The sequence below is a fragment of the Myxine glutinosa genome, chromosome 9, assembly GCF_964187855.1.
Source record: "Myxine glutinosa chromosome 9, kmMyxGlut1.1, whole genome shotgun sequence".
Classification (NCBI taxonomy): domain Eukaryota; kingdom Metazoa; phylum Chordata; class Myxini; order Myxiniformes; family Myxinidae; genus Myxine; species Myxine glutinosa.
The window spans coordinates 17,845,929-17,869,469 of record NC_136269.1 but is presented as its reverse complement, the minus strand read 5'-3'; the positions used below and the strand labels follow the sequence as shown (position 1 = coordinate 17,869,469).

Sequence of the window (23,541 nt, the reverse complement as noted above, 5' to 3'; positions counted from 1 at the left end):
CCCTGTGCTGTCTTTCCCTCACGGTCCCTCTGTGCTGTCTTTCCCTCGCGGTCCCCCTGTGCTGTCTTTCCCTCGCGGTCCCCCTGTGCTGTCTTTCCCTCGCGGTCCCTCTGTGCTGTCTTTCCCTCGTGGTCCCCCTGTGCTGTCTTTCCCTCGCGGTCCCTCTGTGCTGTCTTTCCCTCGTGGTCCCCCTGTGCTGTCTTTCCCTCGTGGTCCCCCTGTGCTGTCTTTCCCTCGCGGTTGTCAGCTCTTTCACGAGCCTCGATTCAGTATTTTAAAAAAAAAAGAAAAAAAAAAAGGTCTTTTCATCTGATGGACTTTAAATTTGAACAGAATTTGCATATCAGCTCACTGAATTCAACCATCAATTCTTTTTTTTCGGTCAAAAGCACTGAATGTATCGCGATCAGACAGACAGACAGACAGACCAAAATGCATATTGTAGTATGATGATGATGATGATGATGATGATGATGATGAAGAAGAAACCTTGGAAGGAACGAAATATGAAGGAGCGAAATCAGAAAAGGAACCATGTCCACAGATTGACAGAGGAGTTGTTGTTGTTTCGTATGCAGCCCGTGGCTGATTGGCTGCATCATTTTCTGGAAGTACGGCTGTGCCGTTAATCCAGTGCCCCCGCTACCAGTAAGCTGGTACTCATTTTGCCAACCTCGGAAGGAACGACAGGCTGAGTCAACCCACCTGGTCTTAACGGCACAACAGGGGCTCTTACTCAAGGCCTTAATACCTATCTTAAGCCAACCACCTTAGGTTCAACCACCTTATATAAGTGATAAGATATAAGTGATAAGATATATTATATAAGTGATAATGTGGCGGACACAAAAGCCCACTGGCGTGGTGACATCATTCCGCGCACCAAGTGGGCGGTGGCCACGCACCAGGGGTAGGCGTGGCCTCATGATATACACCGGGCGCCCAGCCCGGGACAGTACAGTGTTACAGTGTAGTCTTACAATAAAGACGTTTATATGTTACCGCTTGTCCGCTTCCTCCTTGCTCACAAGCAGCGCGCGTAACGCCGCGCTTTACTGGTGACCCTCGACGTTGGATCTGCTGGAGCGATCCTTCCACACGCGACGCCATCGCCATGGCCGACTTCGTCAAACTTCCGGAATTTTGGGAGGCTCAGGCCGAAGTCTGGTTCGTCCAGGCCGAAGCCCAATTTCAGCTTCGGCGCCTCACCGGCGATGACACGCGCTATTGCCACGTCGTCGCCTCCCTCGGGCCCGGCACGGCCGCTCGAGTTGTGTCCGTCCTTCGCCACCCACCGAACGGCCACAAGTACGAGGCACTCAAGCGGCTACTCCTAGCCACGTTCGGCCTTACGGACGACGCACGGGCCGACCGCCTCCTGGATCTCCCCGAGCTCGGTGAGACGCGCCCGTCGGTCCGAATGGACCATATGCTGTCACTGTTGGGCGACGAAGCCCCCGGTTCGCTATTCCGGGCGCTTTTCCGGCGCCAACTTCCAGCGCAGGTCCGCCTCGCGTTGGCCGGGACCGAGCTAGCGGAACCCCGAGCATTGGCGGCCGAGGCGGACAGGTACTTCGCCGCTTCGGACATGCGGGCGAGCGTCGGCGTGGCCGTCACGGCCCTCGACGCTGATGTTCAGCAGCATGTTCCACAGCATCAGCTTCTACAGCACGCTGATGTTCAGCAGCATGCTGATACGCACCTCGTGAACGCCGCCACGCCCCGCCCACCGCCGCGGAGAAAACCGCCACCGCGGGGAAACCCGCCAACTCCACCGGCCTGGCGGAGCCAGCCGCGCTCCTCCAGCTCCACCACCTGGTGCTGGTTCCATGCCAAGTTCGGCCACGAAGCTCGGCGGTGTCATCCGCCGTGCTCCTTCAACGGGTCGGGAAACGCCCGGGCCGGCGCTCAATAGTGGCGATGAGCGCCGGCCATTCGAACAGCCTGCTGTTCATAACGGACACCTTCTCCAGGCGCCGTTACCTGTGCGACACGGGAGCGCAGGTGAGTGTCATTCCCGCCGGCACGTCAGACAAGCACGCCGCGGGTGGGGGCCCCGCGCTGCTTGCCGCGAACGGGACGCCCATCCGTACGTACGGAAAACGCTGCCTCTCTCTGCGGTTTGGAGGGCAGGTTTTCCGATGGACGTTCGTCACCGCCGACGTGCCCATGGCACTGCTTGGCGCGGACTTCCTGTGCGCTAATGGGCTCCTGGTCGACGTCAAGCGCAGACGGCTTGTCCAGGCCGAGACGTTCAGCTCGCTCGCTTGTGCGTTGCCCAGCTCAACGAGCGGCTTGCCAAGCGGCTTGCCGAACGATTCGGTTCCGGCCACGTTGGTCTGTACGCTTCCGGCAGCGGACGCATTCACCCGCCTCCTCGCCGGCTTCCCGGCCCTCACGCGGCCCACCTTCTCGGCGGGGGCCGTCAAGCACGGGGTGGCCCATCACATCCCCACCGTCGGGCCACCGGTCTACGCCCGGGCACGCCGCCTCGAGCCGACGAAGCTGGCGGTGGCAAAAGCGGAGTTCGCTACCCTGGAGCGACTCGGCATCGTTCGGCGCTCAGAGAGCGCTTGGGCGTCGCCGCTGCACATCGTGCCGAAGCCCGGCGGGGGATGGCGACCGTGCGGGGACTATCGCCGTCTCAATGACGCCACGACTCCCGACCGCTACCCCGTCCCCCACATTCAGGACTTTTCCGCCCGTTTGGCGGGCAGGTCCTTCTTCTCGAAGGTGGACCTCATACGCGGCTACCATCAGGTCCCCGTCAGGCCGGAGGACGTCCCGAAGACGACGGTCATCACGCCATTCGGACTCTTCGAGTTCTTGCGCATGCCCTTCGGTCTGAAGAATGCGGCTCAGGCGTTCCAGCGACTGATGGACAGCGTCCTGCGCGACTTGGATTTTGTCTACGTTTACCTGGACGATATCCTCGTCGCCAGCGCGTCCCGCGAAGAGCACCTACGCCACCTCCGCACGCTCTTCGAACGCCTGGGCCAGCATGGCCTGATTGTGAACCCCGCAAAGTGCCGGTTCGGCGCCGCCACAATCGATTTTCTGGGGCACCGTGTCACCAGGCACGGAGCCGTCCCCCTACCGGCCAAGGTGGAGGCGGTGAAGGGGTTTCCGCGCCCCCGCACGATCAGAGGGCTGCAGGAGTTCCTGGGCATGGTGAACTTTTACCATCGGTTCCTGCCCCGTATCGCCCAGCTCCTGCGCCCCCTGCACGAAGCTCTCCGAGGTAAGCCGGGCAAAGGCGACGTTACCTGGACCGAGCAGATGGACACGGCGTTCACGGGCGCGAAGCTCGCCTTGGCTAACGCCACCATGCTCGCGCACCCGGCGCCCGATGCACCGATCGCCCTCACCACCGATGCCTCGGACTACGCGGTGGGCGCAGTGCATGAGCAATGGGTGCGTGGAGCTTGGCAACCGCTGGCGTTCTTTAGCCGGCAGCTTCGCCCGCCCGAACGCCGTTACAGTACCTTCGACCGCGAGTTGCTCGGACTTCACTTGGCGGTCAGGCACTTCCGCCATCTGCTCGAGGGCCGGGCGTTCACTGCCTTCGTCGACCACAAGCCGCTGATCTTTGCGATGGGCAAAGTCACCGAGCCGTGGTCGGCCCGGCAGCAGCGTCACCTCTCGGCCGTGTCCGAGTACACGACGGACATCCAGCACGTCGCGGGGAAGGACAACCCGGTGGCGGATTGCCTTTCCCGGGCCGTCGCCCACGCAGTCCACCTCGGCATCGACTATGCCCGGATGGCAGCGGACCAGGCCGCTGACCCCGACGTCCAGGCCTTGCGGACCGCCGTCACGGGCCTCCGCGTCACCGAGGTGCCGTTTGACGGCGCGGGCGCGGCCCTCTTGTGCGACGTCTCCCTCGGGCGTCCTCGCCCCATCGTGCCCGCGGGCTGGCAGCGCCAGGTGTTTGACGCCATCCACGGCCTGTCCCACCCGGGCGCGAGGGCCTCCCAAAGGCTGATCGCCGACAAGTTCGTCTGGCATGGCCTCCGGAAGGCCGTCCGCGGCTGGGCCAGGACGTGCCTCGCGTGCCAGCGCGCCAAGGTGCACCGGCACACCCAGGCCCCGTTGGCCCCGTTCACGGTGCCGGAACGCCGGTTTGACCACGTCCACGTGGACCTGGTGGGACCTCTGCCCCCCTCGCGGGGTTTCACCTACGTCCTCACCATGGTGGACCGCACCACCCGGTGGCCGGAGGCCGTGCCCTTGGCGTCGACAACGGCGGCCGATGTCGCGCAGGCTTTCATCGCCACCTGGGTCGCCCGGTTCGGCGCCCCCTCAGACATCTCATCCGACCGCGGCCCCCAGTTCACCTCGGAGCTCTGGGGGGCGGTTGCGCAGGGGCTCGGGGTCCGGCTGCACCGAACCACGGCCTACCATCCCCAGGCTAACGGCCTGTGTGAGCGATTTCACCGCTCATTGAAGGCCGCGCTCCGGGCCACCCTCCGCGACGGCGGCTGGGTCGACAGGCTCCCCTGGGTCCTGCTGGGCCTCCGGACGGCGCCCAAGGAGGACCTGCGCGCATCCGCGGCGGAATTGGTCTTCGGGCAACCGCTGCGGGTGCCGGGCGAGTTCCTCCCCGACTCCACGGCACCATGGTCCGCGGCACAGCAGCGCTCCGCTCTACAAGAGACCGCCCAGAGGTTCGCCCCGGTGCCAACGGCATGCCACGGGCACCCACCGACGCACGTCGCCCCGGAGCTTCGCACGGCGGAGTACGTCTTCGTCCGCCACGATGCCCATCGGACACCACTGCGGCCCCCGTACGACGGGCCTTTCCGCGTGCTGGCGACCGGGGCGAAGCACTTCACCCTGGACATCGGCGGTACTCCTGACCGCGTTTCGGTAGACCGCCTCAAGCCGGCCCACCTCGATGTGGACCATCCACCGCCAGTGGCCCGACCCCCACGTCGGGGCCGCCCTCCTGCGGGCGGACCCCCGGCACCGCCCAGCCCCGCCGCCACGCCGCCCCCCGGTCCTGCACCCATCCCAAGGGCAGCCAGGGGCATCCCACCTGGCATCCCTGCACCCCGGACGCCGCCGATCGCCAGGGGGTGCTTCGGCCGGGTCATTCGTCTGCCCCGCAAACTGGCCCTCCAGGTGCGCGGGAATTCTGGGGGGGCGCGTGTGGCGGACACAAAAGCCCACTGGCGTGGTGACATCATTCCGCGCACCAAGTGGGCGGTGGCCACGCACCAGGGGTAGGCGTGGCCTCATGATATACACCGGGCGCCCAGCCCGGGACAGTACAGTGTTACAGTGTAGTCTTACAATAAAGACGTTTATATGTTACCGCTTGTCCGCTTCCTCCTTGCTCACAAGCAGCGCGCGTAACGCCGCGCTTTAATAAGATATATAAGTGATAAGATATATTATATAAGTGATAAGATATAAGTGATAAGATATATGATATAAGTGATAAGATATAAGTGATAAGATATATTATATAAGTGATAAGATATAAGTGATAAGATATATTATATAAGTGATAAGATATAAGTGATAAGATATATTATATAAGTGATAAGACATAAGTGATAAGATATATTATATAAGTGATAAGATATAAGTGATAAGATATATTATATAAGTGATAAGATATAAGTGATAAGATATATTATATAAGTGATAAGATATAAGTGATAAGATATATTATATAAGTGATAAGATATAAGTGATAAGATATATTATATAAGTGATAAGATATAAGTGATAAGATATATTATATAAGTGATAAGATATAAGTGATAAGATATATTATATAAGTGATAAGATATAAGTGATAAGATATATTATATAAGTGATAAGATATAAGTGATAAGATATATTATATAACTGATAAGATAGAAGTGATAAGATATATTATATAAGTGATAAGATATAAGTGATAAGATATATTATATAAGTGATAAGATATAAGTGATAAGATATATTATATAAGTGATAAGATATATAAGTGATAAGATATATTATATAAGTGATAAGATATAAGTGATAAGATATATTATATAAGTGATAAGATATATAAGTGATAAGATATATTATATTAAAGCGCGGAGTTACGCGCGCTGCTTGCGAGCAAGGAGGAAGCGGACAAGCGGTAACTTATAAGCGTCTTTATTTCAGGAGCTCACTGTAACACTCGCGCGCTCCGGGCTGCGCGCCCGGTGTATATCATGAGGCCACGCCTACCCCTCGGGCGTGGCCACCGCCCACTTGGTGTGCGGAATGATGTCACCACGCAAGTGGGCTTTTGTGTCCGCCACACGCGCCCCCCCAGAATTCCCGCGCACCTGGAGGGCCAGTTTGCGGGGCAGACGAATGACCCGGCCAAAGTGCCCCCTGGCGATCGGCGGCGTCCGGGGTGCAGGGATGCCAGGTGCGATGCCCCTGGCTGCCCCTGGGATGGGTGCAGGACCGGGGGGCGGCGTGGCAGCGGGGCTGGGCGGTGCCGGGGGTCCGCCCGCAGGGGGGCGGCCCCGACGTAGGGGTCGGGCCACTGGCGGTGGATGGTCCACGTCTAGGTGGGCCGGCTTGAGGCGGTCTACCGAAACGCGGTCAGGAGTACCGCCAATGTCCAGGGTGAAGTGCTTCGCCCCGGTCTCCAGCACGCGGAAAGGCCCGTCGTACGGGGGCCGCAGTGGTGTCCGGTGGGCATCGTGGCGGACGAAGACGTACTCCGCCGTGTGAAGCTCCGGGGCGACGTGCGTCGGTGGGTGCCTGTGGCATGCTGTTGGCACTGGGGCGAACCTCTGGGCGGTCTCTTGCAGAGCGGAGCGCTGCTGTGCCGCGGACCATGGTGCCGTAGAGTCGGGGAGGAACTCGCCCGGCACCCGCAGCGGTTGCCCGAAGACCAACTCCGCCGCGGATGCGCGCAGGTCCTCCTTGGGTGCCGTCCGGAGGCCCAGCAGGACCCAGGGGAGCCTGTCGACCCAGCCGCCGTTGCGGAGGGTGGCCCGGAGCGCGGCCTTCAATGAGCGGTGAAATCGCTCACACAGGCCGTTAGCATGGGGGTGGTAGGCCGTGGTTCGGTGCAGCCGGACCCCGAGCCCCTGCGCGACCGCCCCCCAGAGCTCCGAGGTGAACTGGGGGCCGCGGTCGGGCGAGATGTCTGAGGGGGCGCCGAACCGGGCGACCCAGGTGGCGATGAAAGCCTGCGCGACATCGGCCGCCGTTGTCGACGCCAAGGGCACGGCCTCCGGCCACCGGGTGGTGCGGTCCACCATGGTGAGGACGTAGGTGAAACCCCGCGAGGGGGGCAGAGGTCCCACCAGGTCCACGTGGACGTGGTCAAACCGGCGTTCCGGCACCGTGAACGGGGCCAACGGGGCCTGGGTGTGCCGGTGCACCTTGGCGCGCTGGCACACGAGGCACGTCCTGGCCCAGCCGCGGACGGCCTTCCGGAGGCCATGCCAGACGAACTTGTCGGCGATCAGCCTTTGGGAGGCCCTCACGCCCGGGTGGGACAGGCCGTGGATGGCGTCAAACACCTGGCGCTGCCAGCCCGCGGGCACGATGGGGCGAGGACGCCCGAGGGAGACGTCGCACAAGAGGGCCGTGCCCGCGCCGTCGAACGCCACCTCGGTGAAGCGGAGGCCCGTGACAGCGGTCCGCAAGGCCTGGACGTCGGGGTCAGCGGCCTGGTCCGCTGCCATCCGGGCATAGTCGATGCCGAGGTGGACTGCATGGGCGACGGCCCAGGAAAGGCAATCCGCCACCGGGTTGTCCTTCCCCACGACGTGCTGGATGTCCGTCGTGTACTCGGACACGGCCGAGAGGTGACGCTGCTGCCGGGCCGACCACGGCTCGGTGACCTTGCCCATCGCGAAGATCAGCGGCTTGTGGTCGACGAAGGCAGTGAACGCACGGCCCTCGAGCAGATGGCGGAAGTGCCTGACCGCCAAGTGAAGCCCGAGCAACTCGCGGTCGAAGGTACTGTAACGGCGTTCAGGCGGGCGAAGCTGCCGGCTAAAGAACGCCAGCGGTTGCCAAGCTCCACGCACCCATTGCTCGTGCACCGCGCCCACCACGTAGTCCGAGGCATCGGTGGTGAGGGCGATCGGTGCATCGGGCGCCGGGTGCGCGAGCATGGTGGCGTTAGCCAAGGTGAGCTTCGCGCCCGTGAACGCCGTGTCCATCTGCTCGGTCCAGGTAACGTCGCCTTTGCCCGGCTTACCTCGGAGAGCTTCGTGCAGGGGGCGCAGGAGCTGGGCGATACGGGGCAGGAACCGATGGTAAAAGTTCACCATGCCCAGGAACTCCTACAGCCCTCTGATCGTGCGGGGGCGCGGAAACCCCTTCACCGCCTCCACCTTGGCCGGCAGGGGGACGGCTCCGTGCCTGGTGACACGGTGCCCCAGAAAATCGATTATGGTGGCGCCGAACCGGCACTTTGCGGGGTTCACAATCAGGCCATGCTGGCCCAGGCATTCGAAGAGCGTGCGGAGGTGGCGTAGGTGCTCTTCGCGGGACGCGCTGGCAACGAGGATATCGTCCAGGTAGACGTAGACAAAATCCAAGTCACGCAGGACGCTGTCCATCAGTCGCTGGAACGCCTGAGCCGCATTCTTCAGACCGAAGGGCATGCGCAGGAACTCGAAGAGTCCGAATGGCGTGATGACCGCCGTCTTCGGGACGTCCTCCGGCCTGACGGGGCCCTGATAGTAGCCGCGTATGAGGTCCACCTTCCAGAAGAAGGACATGCCCGCCAAACGGGCGGAAAAGTCCTGAATGTGGGGGACGGGGTAGCGGTCGGGAGTCGTGGCGTCATTGAGACGGCGATAGTCCCCGCACGGTCGCCATCCCCCGCCGGGCTTCGGCACGATGTGCAGCGGCGACGCCCAAGCGCTCTCTGAGCGCCGAACGATGCCGAGTCGCTCCAGGGTAGCGAACCCCACTTTTGCCACCGCCAGCTTCGTCGGCTCGAGGCGGCGTGCCCGGGCGTAGACCGGTGGCCCGACGGTGGGGATGTGATGGGCCACCCCGTGCTTGACGGCCCCCGCCGAGAAGGTGGGCCGCGTGAGGGCCGGGAAGCCGGCGAGGAGGCGGGTGAATGCGTCCGCTGCCGGAAGCGTACAGACCAACGTGGCCGGAACCGAACCGTTCGGCAAGCCGCTTGGCAAGCCGCTCGTTGAGCTGGGCAACGCACAAGCGAGCGAGCTGAACGTCTCGGCCTGGACAAGACGTCTGCGCTTGACGTCGACCAGGAGCCCATTAGCGCACAGGAAGTCCACGCCAAGCAGTGCCATGGGCACGTCGGCGGTGACGAACGTCCATCGGAAAACCTGCCCTCCGAACCGCAGAGAGGCAGCGTTTTCCGTACGTACGGATGGGCGTCCCGTCCGCGGCAAGCAGCGCGGGGCCCCCACCCGCGGCGTGCTTGTCTGACGTGCCGGCGGGAACGACACTCACCTGCGCTCCCGTGTCGCACAGGTAACGGCGCCCGGAGAAGGTGTCCGTTATGAACAGCAGGCTGCTCGAACGGCCGGCGCTCATCGCCCTATTGAGCGCCGGCCCGGGCGTTCCCGACCTGTTGAAGGAGCATGGCGGATGACACTGCGAGCTTCGTGGCCGAACTTGGCGTGGAACCACCAGCACCAGGTGGTGGAGCTGGAGGAGCGTGGCTGGCTCCGCCAGGCCGGTGGAGTTGGCGGGTTTCCCCGCGGTGGCGGTTTTCGCCGCGGCGGTGGGCGGGGCGTGGCGGCGGTCACGAGGTGCGTATCAGCATGCTGCGTATGCTGTATAAGCTGATGCTGTGGATCAGCAGCATCAGCAGCAGCATCAGCAGCATCAGCCACGAGGGCCGTGACGGCCACGCCGACTCTCGCCCGCGTGTCCGAAGCGGCGAAGTACTTGTCCGCCTCGGCTGCCAATGCTCGGGGTTCCGTTAGCCCGGTCCCGGCCAAAGCGAGGCGAACCTGCGCTGGAAGTTGGCGACGGAAAAGCGCCCGGAATAGAGAACCGGGGGCTTCGTCGCCCAACAGTGACAGCATATGGTCCATTCGGACCGACAGGCGCGTGTCACCGAGCTCGGGGAGATCCAGGAGGCGGTCGGCCCGTGCGTCGTCCGTGAGGCCGAACGTGGCTAGGAGTAGCCGCTTGAGTGCCTCGTACATGTGGCCGTCCGGTGGGTGACGAAGGACGGACACAACTCGAGCGGCCGTGCCGGGCCCGAGGGAGGCGACGACGTGGCAATAGCACGTGTCATCGCCGGTGAGGCGCCGAAGCTGAAATTGGGCTTCGGCCTGGACGAACCAGACTTCGGCCTGAGCCTCCCAAAATTCGGGAAGTTTGATGAAGTTGGCCATGGCAATGGCGTCGCGTGTGGAAGGATCGCTCCGGCAGATCCAACGTCGAGGGGGTGACCAGTAAAGCGCGGCGTTACGCGCGCTGCTTGCGAGCAAGGAGGAAGCGGACAAGCGGTAACTAAGCGTCTTTATTTCAGGAGCTCACTGTAACACTCGCGCGCTCCGGGCTGCGCGCCCGGTGTATATCATGAGGCCACGCCTACCCCTCGGGCGTGGCCACCGCCCACTTGGTGCGCAGAATGATGTCACCACGCCAGTGGGCTTTTGTGTCCGCCACAATATAAGTGATAAGATATAAGTGATAAGATATATTATATAAGTGATAACTGATAAGATATATAAGTGATAAGATATATTATATAAGTGATAAGATATATTATCTATCTATAATTCCACTAATCTCTGTGTGTATGTTTGTTTGTATGTTTGTATGTTTGTATGTTTGTATGTTTGTATGTTTGTCTGTGACCGCTGTTTCTCGACAACTACCGGTCCGATATACTTGAAACTTGCCAGGTATATTGCTGGGGACCCGAGGATGTGCCTTTTCAAGGTTTTAAATTAATCGCAGAAGTAGTTACCGAGCTATGTCCAAAAAACGATTCAACCAATCAGAGAGCAGCGAGCTATCACGTGTGCCGAACGTGGCGAACAGACTCTGCCTCGGATGGCACATTTGAGAGCGTATTCATTTATTTCCCGTCGGCAAACTATGTTGGCGCTATGTTGGCGTTAAACGATGTTTTAAAACTAATTAAAACTAATTTGCGATTCTTTCGCTTTCCTGCGATATGCGACCTTCCGGACAGTCAAATGAGGACGTCACTTCCGGACTTACGTAGCGGCGAGCGGGCGCCATTTGGAGGAGCTGGGAGGACTCAGCGTGATAGAGTGAAACTGAGTGAGTATATCAAGACAAGAACAAGATCTAGAAGGAGGTATGTACGGTGCGATTCATATAATATATTGTTTAGTTATCGTCGATGAGGAATTTGGGGGCCCGATTAACTGCAGCGCCATCCGAGCTGCGGCGTCGGGACGATACATTCATTGTACGGTAACATCACGCACTTACGGGCACGTCCTATATATATAGTACGGGCATGCCCTAGTATAAGTGATAAGATATATTATATAAGTGATAAGATATATTATATAAGTGATAAGATATATTATATAAGTGATAAGATATATTATATAAGTGATAAGATATATTATATAAGTGATAAGATATATAAGTGATAAGATATATAAGTGATAAGATATATTATATAAGTGATAAGATATATTATATAAGTGATAAGATATATTATATAAGTGATAAGATATATTATATAAGTGATAAGATATATTATATAAGTGATAAGATATATTATATAAGTGATAAGATATATTATATAAGTGATAAGATATATAAGTGATAAGATATATAAGTGATAAGATATATTATATAAGTGATAAGATATATTATATAAGTGATAAGATATATTATATAAGTGATAAGATATATTATATAAGTGATAAGATATATTATATAAGTGATAAGATATATTATATAAGTGATAAGATATATTATATAAGTGATAAGATATATTATATAAGTGATAAGATATATAAGTGATAAGATATATATAAGTGATAAGATATATTATATAAGTGATAAGATATATTATATAAGTGATACAGATATTGAAGGAGCCGGGGCTCCCACGTCGATCGGAAGAATGGACGCGACAAAAAGCTAGAATTCATCTGAGTTGCTTTAATGAAATCAAACACTCAGGCACTCTGAAAAACCGTTTATCAGTCAGCAATATATATCTATTCCGCCAGGGGGTTTGCCCAGGCCCGGCGCCAGGGGGCGTGGCCCAGCGTCCTGGCTGCGGCCTGGCAAGTTGAGCGCGGGCCTGGGCGTCCTGGACGAGCCCGGCATGGTGATCGCTCCGCGTCCTTGATAGGTGCAAGGCGATTGTGAAAACTCAGCGGCAGCCGCTACACACGTCCCCCCAGAATCGACTTGCACCGGCAGGGTCAATTTGAGGGGGGTCCTGATGACCCGGCCGAAGCGACCCCTGGCGTGTCGTGGGAGGGGGTCCGGTGAGGTGGTGGGCGGTCGAGTGGGGGGCACCGTGGACGGGGGACGGCCTCGCCGCGGCGGAAGGGCCACCCGTGGTGGGTGGTCGACGTCCACGTGCGCCGGCTTGAGGCGGTCCACAGCAATCCGGTCCGACCTGCCGCCGATGTCGATGACGAACGACTTGTCGTCCCGTCGCAGCACCCGGAAGGGCCCGTCGTACGGCGGCTGGAGTGGCCACCGATGTGCGTCGTGACGCACAAAAACATACTCCGCTGTGCGGAGTGCTGGGGGGACGTAGGACTGGGGGTCACCGTGGTGGGATGTTGGCACGGGGGCAAACCGTCGGGCGGCCTCCTGGAGGTCCGAGCGCTGGTGAGCTGCGGACCAGGGACTGGTAGCGTCGGGCACAAATTCGCCCGGGACGCGTAGCACCTGGCCATAGACAAGCTCGGCGGTGGATGCCTGGAGGTCCTCCTTGGGGGCCGTGCGAAGGCCCAAAAGGACCCACGGCAGCCGGTCGGCCCACCCGACGTCTTGAAGGCCGGCCATGAGCGCGGCCTTCATGGAGCGGTGGAATCGCTCGCACAACCCGTTTGCTTGGGGGTGGTAGGCCGTAGTACGGTGGAGCTTGATCCCCAGGTTGCGGGCGACCGCGCCCCACAGCTCGGAGGTGAACTGTGGACCGCGGTCTGACGAGATGTCCGCCGGTGCGCCGAAGCGGGCGACCCAGGTGGCGATGAAAGCCTGCGCCACGTCGGCGGTGGTGGTGGAGACGAGGGGAACGGCTTCCGGCCACCTGGTGGTCCTGTCCACCATGGTGAGCAGGTGTGTGAACCCCCGTGACGGGGGGAGGGGGCCCACCAGATCCACGTTGACGTGGTCGAAACGTCGTTCGGGCACGGTGAAAGGTGCCAGCGGGGCCTGGGTGTGTCGGTGGACCTTGGCCCGTTGGCAGGCCGTGCAGGCGCTGGTCCAATCGCGGACGTCCCGACGAAGGCCGTGCCAGACGAAACGCGCCGACACCAGCTTCTGGGAAGCTTTCCGGCCCGGGTGGGAAAGGCCGTGGAGGGAGGCGAAGATGCGGCGTTGCCAGGCGACGGGCACGATGGGGCGAGGCTGGCCTTGGGAGACGTCGCAGAGCAGGACAGTGTCCGCGCAGGGGATGTCGGCCAGGCGGAGGCCCGTGTCCGCCGCCCGGAGGGCTTGCACCGTGGTGTCGGTGGTTTGGTCCGCCGCCATAAGCGCAAAATCCACGCCCAGGTGGACCGCGTTCGCGCTGGCCCGGGAAAGACAGTCGGCCACGGCGTTGTTTTTGCCGGCGACGTGCCGGATGTCCGTGGTAAACTCCGACACGGCGGAGAGGTGGCGCTGTTGGCGGGCCGACCATGGCTCCGTGACCTTGGCCATGGCGTAAACCAACGGCTTGTGGTCGACGAACGCCGTGAAAGGTCGGCCCTCCAGGAGGTGGCGGAAATGGCGGACGGCCAGGTGTAGACCGAGGAGCTCCCGGTCAAACGTGCTGTATTTGAGCTCGTTCGGCCGGAGCTGCCGGCTGAAAAAAGCGAGTGGCTGCCAAACCCCGTTCACCCATTGCTCATGTACGGCGCCCACCGCGTAGTCGGAGGCATCCGTGGTGAGGGCGATGGGAGCGTTGAGCACCGGGTGAGCGAGCAGTGTTGCGTCGGCGAGGGCCCGCTTTGAGCCTTGGAAGGCCGCATCCATTGCTGCGGACCAGGCGATGTCGTGCTTGGCCGGCATGCCCCGGAGGGCTTCGTAGAGGGGCCGCATGAGCTGAGCAGAGCGGGGCACGAAGCGGTGATAAAAATTCACCATTCCCAGGAATTCCTGCAGGGCCTTTATGGTGCGGGGACGCGGGAACGTGGTGATGGCCTCGACCTTGGTTGGCAGCGGCACGGCCCCGTTCTTGGTGATGTGATGGCCCAAAAAATCAACGGCCGTCGTGCCGAAGTGGCATTTGGCCGGGTTGACGATGAGGCCATGCTCGCTGAGGCGCTCGAACAGTGTCCGGAGGTGGAGGAGGTGCTCGGCCCGGGACGTGCTGGCGACGAGGATGTCGTCCAGGTAAACGAAAAGGAACGGCAGGTCACGCAGCACGCCGTCCATCAAGCGCTGGAACGCCTGAGCCGCGTTCTTGAGACCAAACGGCATCCGCAAGAATTCGAATAAGCCGAACGGCGTGATGACTGCCGTTTTAGGGACGTCGGCCGCCCTGACAGGTACCTGGTGATATCCCCGTATGAGGTCAATTTTCGAAAAAATGACCCGTCCCGCCAGACGGGCGGAGAAGTCTTGGATATGCGGGATCGGGTACCTGTCGGGGGTGGTAGCGTCATTGAGACGGCGGTAGTCGCCACACGGGCGCCATCCACCCCCCGGCTTTGGCACGATGTGCAGTGGCGAGGCCCACGCGCTATCGGAGCGCCGCACGATGCCGAGGTGCTCCAACGCGTCGAATTCGGCCTTCGCTACGGCGAGCTTGGCTGGGTCGAGGCGGCGGGCCCTGGCGTAGACCGGCGGGCCCGTGGTTGGTATGTGGTGCTCGATCCCATGCCGTACTGCGACGGCCGAAAACGTCGGCCGCGTGAGGGCCGGGAACTCCGTGAGCAGGCGAGCAAACTCGTTCGCCGCCGGGACGGCGCATGCCAGCTCGGTCGGCGCGGAGCTGCTCAATGTGCATACCAGGGAGCTGAAGGTTTCAGCGTTGATTAAACGACGCCGTTGGACGTCCACCAGCAGTCCGTGTGCGCAGAGGAAGTCGGCGCCTAGCAGAGCCACGGGCACGTTGGCGGTTACAAACGTCCAAGCAAAGCGTTGGCCGCCGAAGCAGAGGGTGACGTTGCGCGGGCCGAAGGTGCGGATAGTCGATCCGTTGGCCGCAACTAAGGAGGGGCCGCAAACCGCGGATTGCCTGTCCTGGTCAGAGGCGGGTATGACGCTCAGTTGGGCGCCGGTGTCGCACAGGAAGCGCCGTCCGGACGCTTTATCCGTGATGAACAGTAAGTTGCCCGTGTGGCCGGCGCTCATGGCTGGTAATGAACGCCGGCCCGGCCGTTTCCCGGCCTGCCGAAGGTGCACGGGGGTCGGCATGTCCGGGCCTTCTGTCCGAACCTGGCATGATAGTAACACCACGCTTGGTCAGGTGGAGGCCTCGGTCGTCGTGCCGGAGGTGGTCGGCTCGGTAGAGCGGCCGCCAATGGCGTCGGCAGTTCGGCCGTCGACCGTGCCGGGTGCTCGGGCGCCCTGGGTGTTGCGTCGGACGGCGGTGGGTCCCATGTCGCCGCTACGATGCGCTGTCCTGCGGCGGAGATCTTGTCGGCTTCTCTGGCAAGGGCCCGGGGATCTGTGATCGTCGTGCTTGCCAGGGCGAGGCGTACCGGGTTAGGCAGCTGACGGAAGAACAGCTCCCGGAACAGGAATGCCGGAGAGTGCTCGCCGAGCAGTGAAAGCATGTAGTCCATGCGCTCGGAAGGGCGCGTGTCGCCGAGCTCAGGCAGATCGAGCAGGCGCCGTGCGCGTTCCGCCGATGGGAGGGCGAAAGCATCGAGGAGCAGCTTCTTAATCGCGCCGTATTTGTCAGCGGCTGGCGGGCTTTCGAGGAGGCTCAGGGCGCGGGCCGCGGTAACCGACCCGAGCGCAGCTACCACATGGTGGAAGCGGGTGTCGTCGGCCGTGATGCCTCGCAGGGCGAACAGGGACTCCGCCTGTGCGAACCAAACCGCCGCGTGAGCCTCCCAGAAGGTAGGCAGTTTAAGGGCGACTGCCGTGTCCATGTCGATAGGTCACCAATGAAGGAGCCGGGGCTCCCACGTCGATCGGAAGAATGGACGCGACAAAAAGCTAGAATTCATCTGAGTTGCTTTAATGAAATCAAACACTCAGGCACTCTGAAAAACCGTTTATCAGTCAGCAATATATATCTATTCCGCCAGGGGGTTTGCCCAGGCCCGGCGCCAGGGGGCGTGGCCCAGCGTCCTGGCTGCGGCCTGGCAAGTTGAGCGCGGGCCTGGGCGTCCTGGACGAGCCCGGCATGGTGATCGCTCCGCGTCCTTGATAGGTGCAAGGCGATTGTGAAAACTCAGCGGCAGCCGCTACAATATATTATATAAGTGATAAGATATATTATATAAGTGATAAGATATATTATATAAGTGATAAGATATATTATATAAGTGATAAGATATATTATATAAGTGATAAGATATATTATATAAGTGATAAGATATATTATATAAGTGATAAGATATATTATATAAGTGATAAGATATATAAGTGATAAGATATATTATATAAGTGATAAGATATATAAGTGATAAGATATATTATATAAGTGATAAGATATATAAGTGATAAGATATATTATATAAGTGATAAGATATATAAGTGATAAGATATATTATATAAGTGATAAGATATATAAGTGATAAGATATATTATATAAGTGATAAGATATATAAGTGATAAGATATATTATATAAGTGATAAGATATATAAGTGATAAGATATATTATATAAGTGATAAGATATAAGTGATAAGATATATTATATAAGTGATAAGATATATAAGTGATAAGATATATTATATAAGTGATAAGATATATAAGTGATAAGATATATATATATATATATATATATATATATATATATATATATATATATATATATATATATATATATATATATATATATATATATATATATATATATATATATATATAAGCCAAAACCAACCACCTTAGGGCCGTTCAAAAAATACGTAAAGTCTGGCAGTGTGGGGGTGTGTGTCAAAGCATTACAGAGTGTTACAGGGGGTTAGGTGACACCATTAATCAATAAATATTTTGTTTCATTAACCAACAAAACAAATATTTAATGACAAATAAGTCGGACATGATCAGCGATTTAAAATTGAATTTGTTTAAACCGGCAAAATGGGACAAAATATTTCCAGGGAAGTGGAAAGAGTCGTAAAGTAGTAGGTCGTAAAGCTAAGCCTTGGGAACACTAGGCCTTGGGGACACTATTGGGGACATTAGGCCTTGGGGACACCAGGCCTTGGGGACACCAGGCTTTGGAGACACTAGGCCTTAGCTGTAGTAGGCTTTGGGGACATTTGACATTTTGCTGATCTGAAGAGTACTGATGGGATGTGACATTTGACATTTGGTTAAACCGCAATGGCGATCCAAAGATTAGAGAGTTGTAGAAAATAGAACGCAGAGGTCTGCAATGATGAGAGATTCCATAATGTTGATTAAAATGGGGAAATAGCTCACGGCCCATCTGTAATTGAGTATATCAAACCTGGAACCCTTTTTGTGAATGGTGGTGACATTTGTAACTTTATGAAATGAAGGAAAGAGACTGGAAAAGAGTGAGGATGATGGAGAACAGGATCGGGCCAAAGTAGTTGTGAGGATTATTGTTCCAATGTTGTTGGGTCCTGGTCCAGAGGTGGTGTTGAGGTTGTTGAGGGAGCTGTCAATCTTAGTGGGAGAGGTTCACATTGAGGTTGTTCCAGGACCTGTCAACCTTAACAGAGAGGTTCATGTTGAGGTTGTTGAGGGATCTGTCAACCTTAGTGGGAGAAGTTCATGCTGAGGTTGTTGAGGGACCTGACAACCTTAGTGGGAGAGGTTCATGTTGAGGTTGTTGAGGGACCTGTCAACCTTAACGGAAAGATTCACATTCTGCAGAGAACAATCTGTGATTGGAGAAAGGGTGAGTAGGGGATTGGAGGGATTGGAGACCTCAGCCTTTTCAGTGAAGACATGATCAAGATGTTCTGCTTTTACTGAGTGGTGTCCAACATCCTTTAAGAGCGAATGTAGAGAATTGGATTGATATATGTGGGAAAATTACATTCCCAGATGTAGCAATTTAATTATTTCTCACATATATAAATTTAATTATTTAATCCTGTTCATTATTTCTAATTGCTTAACTATGCCCCCAGTGGTGCATAAAAGAGGACATGGATTTGTCCCCCCCATTGGACGAAGACCCTCTCGTGTTCAGGCCGTTGGTGCTCCAATGGTTGGCAGCGAGTGCCCCGGAAGCATTGACGAAAAGAGAGTGGCAAACATATGTGTGGGAAAATTGGATGCTCAGTCAGGGTTGCCAAGATAGCTCAGATGGCAGAGCATTGGTATGGTTTTGCAGAGGACTTGGGTTGGGTTCGATTCGTGGTCTGGGCATGTAATTTTTTCACATATATCAATTTTATTATTTAATCCTGTTCATTAATCTAATTATTTACAAATAATTTGCTTATAATATCTACTTCAACTTCAATGGTCTCAATTATTCCCACTTTCATGTAGGGTTAGCTGGGTAATGTTTTTGGTCGAAGTCTTTCAAGAACCGGCTGGCCAAGCTTAACGACTGAGTGAAGGTGGCAGAGATTAATAATTTGTTCAGGGTCCAGGATGCTGACGATAAATCGCCTGCCTTTTAGGAAAGACTGTGCAGTATCTCTAACCCTAACAACTCTCCTCTTTGCCGGGCCCTGATCCCTCCGCCTGCCATTGTTTTGACATCTCAAGCACAAAAAAGGAACTCTTCCCGAGTTTCGGAATGCAACCCTTTGCTGCCGGTAAAGATAAGCAAACCTTTTTCGTCGTTTGTAAGTTTGTTTCCCTTTATCTTCACTTGCATGCTCTTGCTGCAATACACACTTGTGCAAACAGCTGCGGTTCTTTAGTTCTGCTGTAAAAAACAGCAACATGGGATAACTTAGCAAGACCACATTTGGAGGAAACAAACTCTTCCAAACAAGAAAGAGCAATCAGAGATTACAGACCCTCGTCCGAACGTGTTCGTGTGTTGTATTTTGTGTGATGTTTATTAGCTGCTGTGTTTGTTTATTTATTGATGACGTAGATTTATGTTCTATCCAATATGGCTATCGAAACACGTGACTGATGATGTCATCAATTTAATTCTCCCATACAATTTTTGTGCAGATCGTGCTCAATAAATTTCAAACTTATCGGATCAAGCATTCTACTTGTCTAATTATGACGTCACAATGAAGGCACCGATGACATCATCATGAATATATGTTCTTGCCCATGGGGAGTATTTGACAATGAGCCATGTTTCAAGTTTTTCCAGGGAGTTGTTTCGTAGATATAGAGGTGCAATTTTTTCCCGTTTTACAAGATGGCGCCCATACCAGGTGACATACAGTATGACATCATGGTTATCATTAAAAAAAATTGACAGGAGGAGTTGCACCATTTGTGATAACTTGTTGGCAATCGGACAAACGGTCGCAGAGAACAGCATACTCACGTTCTGTGCAGATAAACAAACAAACAAGAAAGGCATCGTGCAAACGATACGTGGAAAATCCACCACCCCCACTCCCAACCCAAAAAAGGTTGCCATGGATACATCAAATTGTCCATTTCATTAACATTTAAATTGATAATTCAAATTTTTTATTAATCAAAGCTTGGTTCAATCGGACGAGAATTTATGATTTTAGAAGTTTGACCTTGAGTTGACCTTTGACCTATTGACCCCAAAAGTAGTTGGTTTTCCAATTCCGTGATGTACTATGTATGCAATTGCTCTTTAATTTTCAGGTTAATTAGACAAAAATTGCCAATTGTTCGGATGAAAACTGATGATTTTAGAAGTTTGACCTTGAGTTGACCTTTTGACCTCAAAAATAGTTGCCCAATTCAGTGATGCACTATGTAATTGCAGTTTAATTTTCAAGTTAATGAGATGATGTTGGGCTGGTGTTGGGTTGGGCTAGCGTGTTGTCCTAGGATGCTAGCTAGGATGTTAGTCCCTGGTGTTGGGCTAGCGGCTAGGGTGCCGGCTTAGGATCCTAGGATCCTGGGTTCGAATCCCGGTCAATCGCTGAATTAACGCCAGGGGGGTTGACTCAGCCTGTCATCCTTCCGAGGTCGGCAAATTGAGTACCAGTTCACTGGTAATTCCCTGCTTGTCGTTAAAGGCGGCAAAAAGGGTTGGCGTCAGGAAGGGCATCCGGCCGTAAAACATTGCTTCAAAAAGGGGACCGAAAAACAACAACAACCACAGTTCCCGAAAAAGGCCAACCCCCGCTTGCGGGGAAAAATGGCCTCTAAAAGGTGGTTTTTTAATAAGATGAAAAGTGATGATTTTTCAGTTGAAAATTGGTGATCTTAAAGTTTGACCTTCAGTTGACCTTTGACCTTTTGAGCTCAAAAATAATTGCTTTCCCAATCCAGTGATGCACTATGGAATTGCTGTTCAACTTTCAAGTTAATAGGATGAAAAGTGATGATTTTTCAGATGAAAATTGGTGATCTTAGAAGTTTGACCTTCAGTTGACTTTTGACCTTTTGACCTCAAAATAGTTGGTTTCCCAATTCAGTGATGCACTATGGAATTGCTGTTCAACTTTCAAGTCAATCAGCTGAAAATGATGATTTTAGAAACTTGACCTCAAGATGACCTTTGACCTTCGACCTAAAAATCAATAGGCTTCTTCCTTATGACAAACTCTACCATCTGGTGAAGTTTCATGAAGAGCGATTTTAAATTGTGACCTTTAGGTGATTGGCAGACAAACAAACATCCCGACAAACAGAATAATGCACAAAACCAACCAATATACAATATACTGCTACAATAAAGAAGTAATTATTATTATAATTACTATTACCGAGTACAATAAGAAGTTTATCATGGAGTATGGTATGGAGGGATGGCTCAGGATATATATTTTAACCTGCTGTGAAATGTTGTTTTACAGTAAGAACGTGGGTACACCAGTTTCGTAACAAGGTGAGTTGTTTACACCACAGGTACACACTTACCTTATTTACATCAGTACAGTGCATCGTCAAATTGTGTACAGACAAAATCATGATTAATCCCTGTGATGTACCGAAATCATGATTAACATACAGTTTCTTTGGGAAGCGTATGTAATTCCACAATCATCATAAATTTTGAAGCAGAAGAGCAGTGTAGGCAGACTTCAAATTTGGCATAGTTCATCTTTTCAGTGAATCGAATGTCCTGAACTATTAAGAATGAGATCCAGTACCGAACTTTTTATGATTTTTTTTTTCTGAAAAGGTAAAAATAATTTTACAAAAGGTTGAATGTATTTTTAAATGTGGTACTTCTATACATGTTGTTTAGTTCATGATAAATACATAATACTCCAAATGTGAACAAATTTGAATAATGCATTGAAAAGTTGTGACGAAAACTAGGAAATTTAATTTATTGCTTTTCGTTCATAATTAATGTGCAAATTCAATGCACAACATCACAAAATTGAGTCATGTGATATGACAAAGTATAATAAGATAGAAAAATTACGTTTTGAAAGCAAATAAATTCCTTGAATGGAATTTTATTTTCCTCCTATATATTTATGTAATAAGTCACTTGTAACTGGATCATTCATCCATTGATTACACGATCAATGATTACAATTATCCGGGGTGAACGCACACATTATAGAGAGGGTGAAATGATAGCAAAGTGGGGATTCCAATCGAAAATGTCGAAAGAAAAAGACAGAGGGACAAGGAAGTTAAAGAACTAACTTGACACGTGATCCTGGCCGTCGCTAATTGGGCTCATCTGGATCTCATTGACACATCATTACATCATTACGCAATATCTGTACAACAATTATAACGCCTCAATCCCTTCACCTATGCGTGATTTCCGATCTCTGTATTACAGAATGAACCACCTCATCTGTTCGAAGATTCATAAAACAATCAGATAAGATAAGGGATTTACGCAACCGGCAGCCCCTTAATTGACACGTGACACGGAGTTTAAAATGTAAAACGTGCTTCTGAAAGTTACATCTCGTGCTCTCACGAGGAGTCTGTTGTGTTGTAATTTACATACAACCAGATGGAGTATGAAAATGTGTTTTTTGAGGGTGTCATTTGGCGCCTCATCCATGTTCACGCTCGGGGCGGTCGCCCCGTCTGTCCCATCCACCTCCTCCATCACTATGCCTATGTGCACTAGACTTGGGCGATTTTTTAAATTTGAGAATCGATTCCGATGCCGAACTGCTGTCTCAATTCCGAAAGGAACCGATTCCGAATCCTTCATCAAAATCGAATCAATTCGTCCATGTCACACAACCAATCTGCTCAACTAGCTTATTTTGAAACCGTCCACAACTTTAAGATATCCTGCAAGAGGGAAAGAGGAGTTATTCTGCGTATTTTCAACACGAACGCAAAATATTGTGAGATCAGGTAAAAATGGTAAGTTACCTCGAATCCTCCAACCCCAACCCCCAACCCCCAACCCCACCTCATATGGGGTTGGTGTTCCTTCTGTTATGATCATGACCTGACCATGGGTACGAACAACATGTACGGAATGCAAAATTTGTTGGAGATCAGTCTAGTCCTATTTATTTATTTTTTCACATCTACAAAGTACAAAAAAAACAATCGGCTTATTTATTAGAGTAGGATAATTTGTGTGGGAGGTGGAGTAGTCCACCAGGAGTGACTGTTGAGCATGGCTTGTATGATCCTGAATCGGTGCAAGTTGATTGCTTCCGATTTGCCGATAATGGCGACTACTCTCGGTTCCCTTGGATGGAATGACTTCAGATACGAATATGTATCAGAAGTAGACGACAAGTAAGACGACTTGCTGCAGAGCACGCATCAAACTTGCTTTGGATTAAAATCTTGCCCGGTTTTCGCGGATTCTTTATTCAAATCCAAAGAAGCTCCAGATCATGCTTGATGCCGTACCAGCTTTTAGAAGCAGGTTTTTCTTTCCGAGGACGTTCTACATATCCATTCCTACTTTTGCCACACAGAGAAAAAAGGTAATGACGTCTTCTGTGTGTCTCCTACCCTGAAACACGGAAATGCTCCTGGGAAAGAAAAGAAGTAAAAATTGCTTCGAAATAATCCAAACCTCCGGAAAAGTATGATTTTTTTTTTTAATTCGATTAAAAAAAAATTGAACCCTGTTTACCTGGGTGGTGAAAAAGACAATAGACAGCTCCTCGATTGCTCCAGACTTTTTTTCATTTGCTTTTAACAAATATGCCGTGATATATTTGCTTTTAATAAATATGCTGTGATATCTTTGCTGTTAATAAATATA

General features: G+C 53.5%; 1 protein-coding gene across 3 annotated transcripts in view; it reads left to right on the top strand.

The window, feature by feature from the left end:
• The window catches only part of ARMH4 (armadillo like helical domain containing 4), a 47,923-nt gene that overhangs the window by 5,860 nt on the left and 18,522 nt on the right, over positions 1-23,541 (top strand). For all 3 annotated transcript variants that reach the window (XM_068129540.2, XM_068129539.2, XM_068129538.2), the window contains exon 3: positions 21,182-21,213. In XM_068129540.2, the coding sequence (XP_067985641.2) occupies positions 21,182-21,213 (32 nt within the window). The remainder of the gene's footprint in view (positions 1-21,181; positions 21,214-23,541) is intronic.